At 31.2% G+C, this 2,790-nt stretch overlaps 1 protein-coding gene across 1 annotated transcript in view; it reads left to right on the forward strand.

Moving 5' to 3' along the window:
* Positions 1–2,736: 2,736 nt before the first annotated feature.
* Positions 2,737–2,790, forward strand: part of HELRODRAFT_170403 (hypothetical protein) — a gene marked incomplete at both ends in the record, with an annotated part of 5,377 nt that continues 5,323 nt past the window's right edge. The window contains one exon of the mRNA XM_009016234.1: positions 2,737–2,748. Coding sequence (XP_009014482.1) covers positions 2,737–2,748 — 12 coding nt within the window. The remainder of the gene's footprint in view (positions 2,749–2,790) is intronic.

The raw sequence follows: 2,790 nt of genomic DNA on the forward strand, positions 1-2,790 counted from the left end.
TGTGTGTGTGTGTGTGTGTGTGTGTGTGTGGGTGTTTGTGTGTGTAAGTGTATCCATTTGTGTGCGTTCGTTCGTTTGTTTGTTTGTGTGAATGAATATCTTTAACAGGATAGGCAAAGGAGTGAGGCGAAATGATTGATACGTAGCGATAATATGGAAAGTTAAATTTCATCGGCTAATCTTTGAAATATAAAAATAAAATCGCAAAAAGATGAAAAGAAGTTTGAAATAAAATAGAAAGAAAAGAGGTGGAGGAAAAATAGATAGAGAAAAACCAGAGAGATAGAGAGAGAGAGAGAGGTAGTAGAAAGAGAGAGAGAGAAGGAGAGCAAGCAAAAAATTCCTCGTTATGAGAGATAAACACCTCTTGATGGAAAAAACAGATAAGATTGGTTGGATGCAAAAGTTTATAGATATGTTTGTGCATATAATTATTTCTTCATATAATTATCATTTTATTTTTTTTTTGGTTAAAATTTTATTTTTTTTGCTGTTTTATTCTATTAATTTGTATTTATATTATTTTATTTATTTATTTATGTAAACTTTTTTATCATTAACCTTATGCATTTTGATACTGTTGTTATTTGTCGTTGTTATTTATGTTAATGTTTTCGTTGTTGTTATTGTTGTTTATGTTGATGTTGCTTATGTTGTGTTGTTGTTTGTGTTGATGTTTTTGCTGTTGTTGTTGTTTATGTTGATGTTGTTTGTGTTGATGTTGTTTGTGTTGTTGTTTTTATATTAACGAGTCTGTTACTACTTAACTCTATTGCTTATCAACCGATTGCTTCTTATCCAATTTTGTTTCAACTTAAAAATCATTTTACTGTAACTTAATTAGAGTTTAATTTTAAATAAAAAAAATTGTTAATGAAACATTTCAAATTTTATATCTTATATCAGGGGTGGGCAAACTCTTAGCTGTGAGGGCCGCATTGAGAACTATTTTACCCTTGAAGGGCCGACCGGATAAAAAAGCTTCGCGGGCCCTGTAGTTTGCCCACCCCTGCCTTATATCAATCGATATTGTATGGTTTTTATTGTTTATTATCTAATAAATTTGTGTGATTCTTTTGACAAAATAGAATTAATTGAATTGTAAATTTATTTAGTTGAAAAATACTTACACAAAAATATTAATTTAAGCAAATTTAATAATTTATCTGTTAAAATTTTGAAAAATTACGAAAAATAATAATAAAAAATAATAATAATAAGTTTTCTTTGGCATTCTTTCTTTTTAGCTCATCATTCATTCATTGAACCTTCCTTTCATCACTTCGCCGTTCCATCCATCCTCCAAGCTTATTCACATATTATTCATCCCTAATTAACGCATTTCTATTCAATCTTTCATTTCATTTGTTTCTTTTATTTTCAATCATTCCTTTCTTCCTTCATTCCTTCATTCGTTCTTTCGTTCGTTTGCTCATTTATTGTTTGTTCATTTGTATCCATTCATCCGTTCGTTTGTTCATTCATTCATTAACCCATCCATCCGATTGTTTATTAAATAATTCATTCATTCATAAATGAAGAAGGCCTTCATGCTCATAAAGTGCATTACCGAGAATAAACTCACACGAATATAAAGCTTTCAATAAATGCTCATCAAACGAAGGATTGATGGATGGATGGATGAATAAATGGATGGGTGGATGGATGGATGGATGAATAGATGGAGGGATGAAGGGATGGTAGATAAATAAATAATAATGACGATGATGACAGCAATAATGATAATAATTTTAGCACTAAAGATGGGTTTAATGAAGCGCCTCTCGTCAAATCTCATAGACAAAAGTCATTCATCTAATGTCAGCTTTTTAACATTTCGCCAAAATATTAATAATAATAATATTATTATTACTATTACTTTATTTTTATTACTTTTATATTATATTTTTTATATTATTACTTATTTTTAATGATAATATATTTCAACTGGTCTTCTTTAGTCAAGTACGGGTTGCAACAAGTAAGCCCAAGGCATGCTTCTATTCGCTGCCTAGAAACTTTCAGTATGTGCGGTTCCTAAAACTGAGCTATTTTAAACAGCTCTGTTTTTTGAAGATGTTTATTATTATTATTGTTGTTGTTGTTGTTGTCACGATTGTTATTATTACTATGGTTAATATATATTTTTCAAATATTATCGCGTAAATATGCGTTTGCTAGGCCGTGTGTAAGGGGAAAATGGTCTTACCCGCTTACCCCTTCCTTTGATGGCTTTCATGTTCTTTTGTGTGTACATCATGTATACTATAATTTATTTAATTAAAATTTTATTTATTAAATTAACAATTATTCAATTAAACTCTCAATAAAAGTATTATCATTCTATCTTATTGTATGAAATGTTATCAAATGAACGTTACTGAATGGTGTATGTTACAGAATGGGGAATGTTGCTGAATGGCGAATTTATTTTTTAGGGGCCAATTGGATTTAACGGAAAACGTGGACCGCAAGTAATTATATTATTGTTGTTATTATTGATATTATATTATTATTATTATTATCATCATCATCATCATCGTATAAATAAAAATAATTAATTTACAGTTGCATTAGTAGTAGTGGCACAGCAATAGCAGCTATACAAGTAATATATACGCACGCGCGCGCACGCGCGCGCACACACACACACACACACACGTACACACACGCGCGCGCGCGAACGCACATAGGGTCAAAAAGGTTCACCTGGACGAGCGGGCACTCCAGGTGAAAATGGGATGGTCGGTAAGCCCGGCCCTCAAGGAAAGCCTGGATCATCCGGAGAAA

This window comes from Helobdella robusta (genome assembly GCF_000326865.2).
Source record: "Helobdella robusta unplaced genomic scaffold HELROscaffold_18, whole genome shotgun sequence".
Taxonomy (NCBI): domain Eukaryota; kingdom Metazoa; phylum Annelida; class Clitellata; order Rhynchobdellida; family Glossiphoniidae; genus Helobdella; species Helobdella robusta.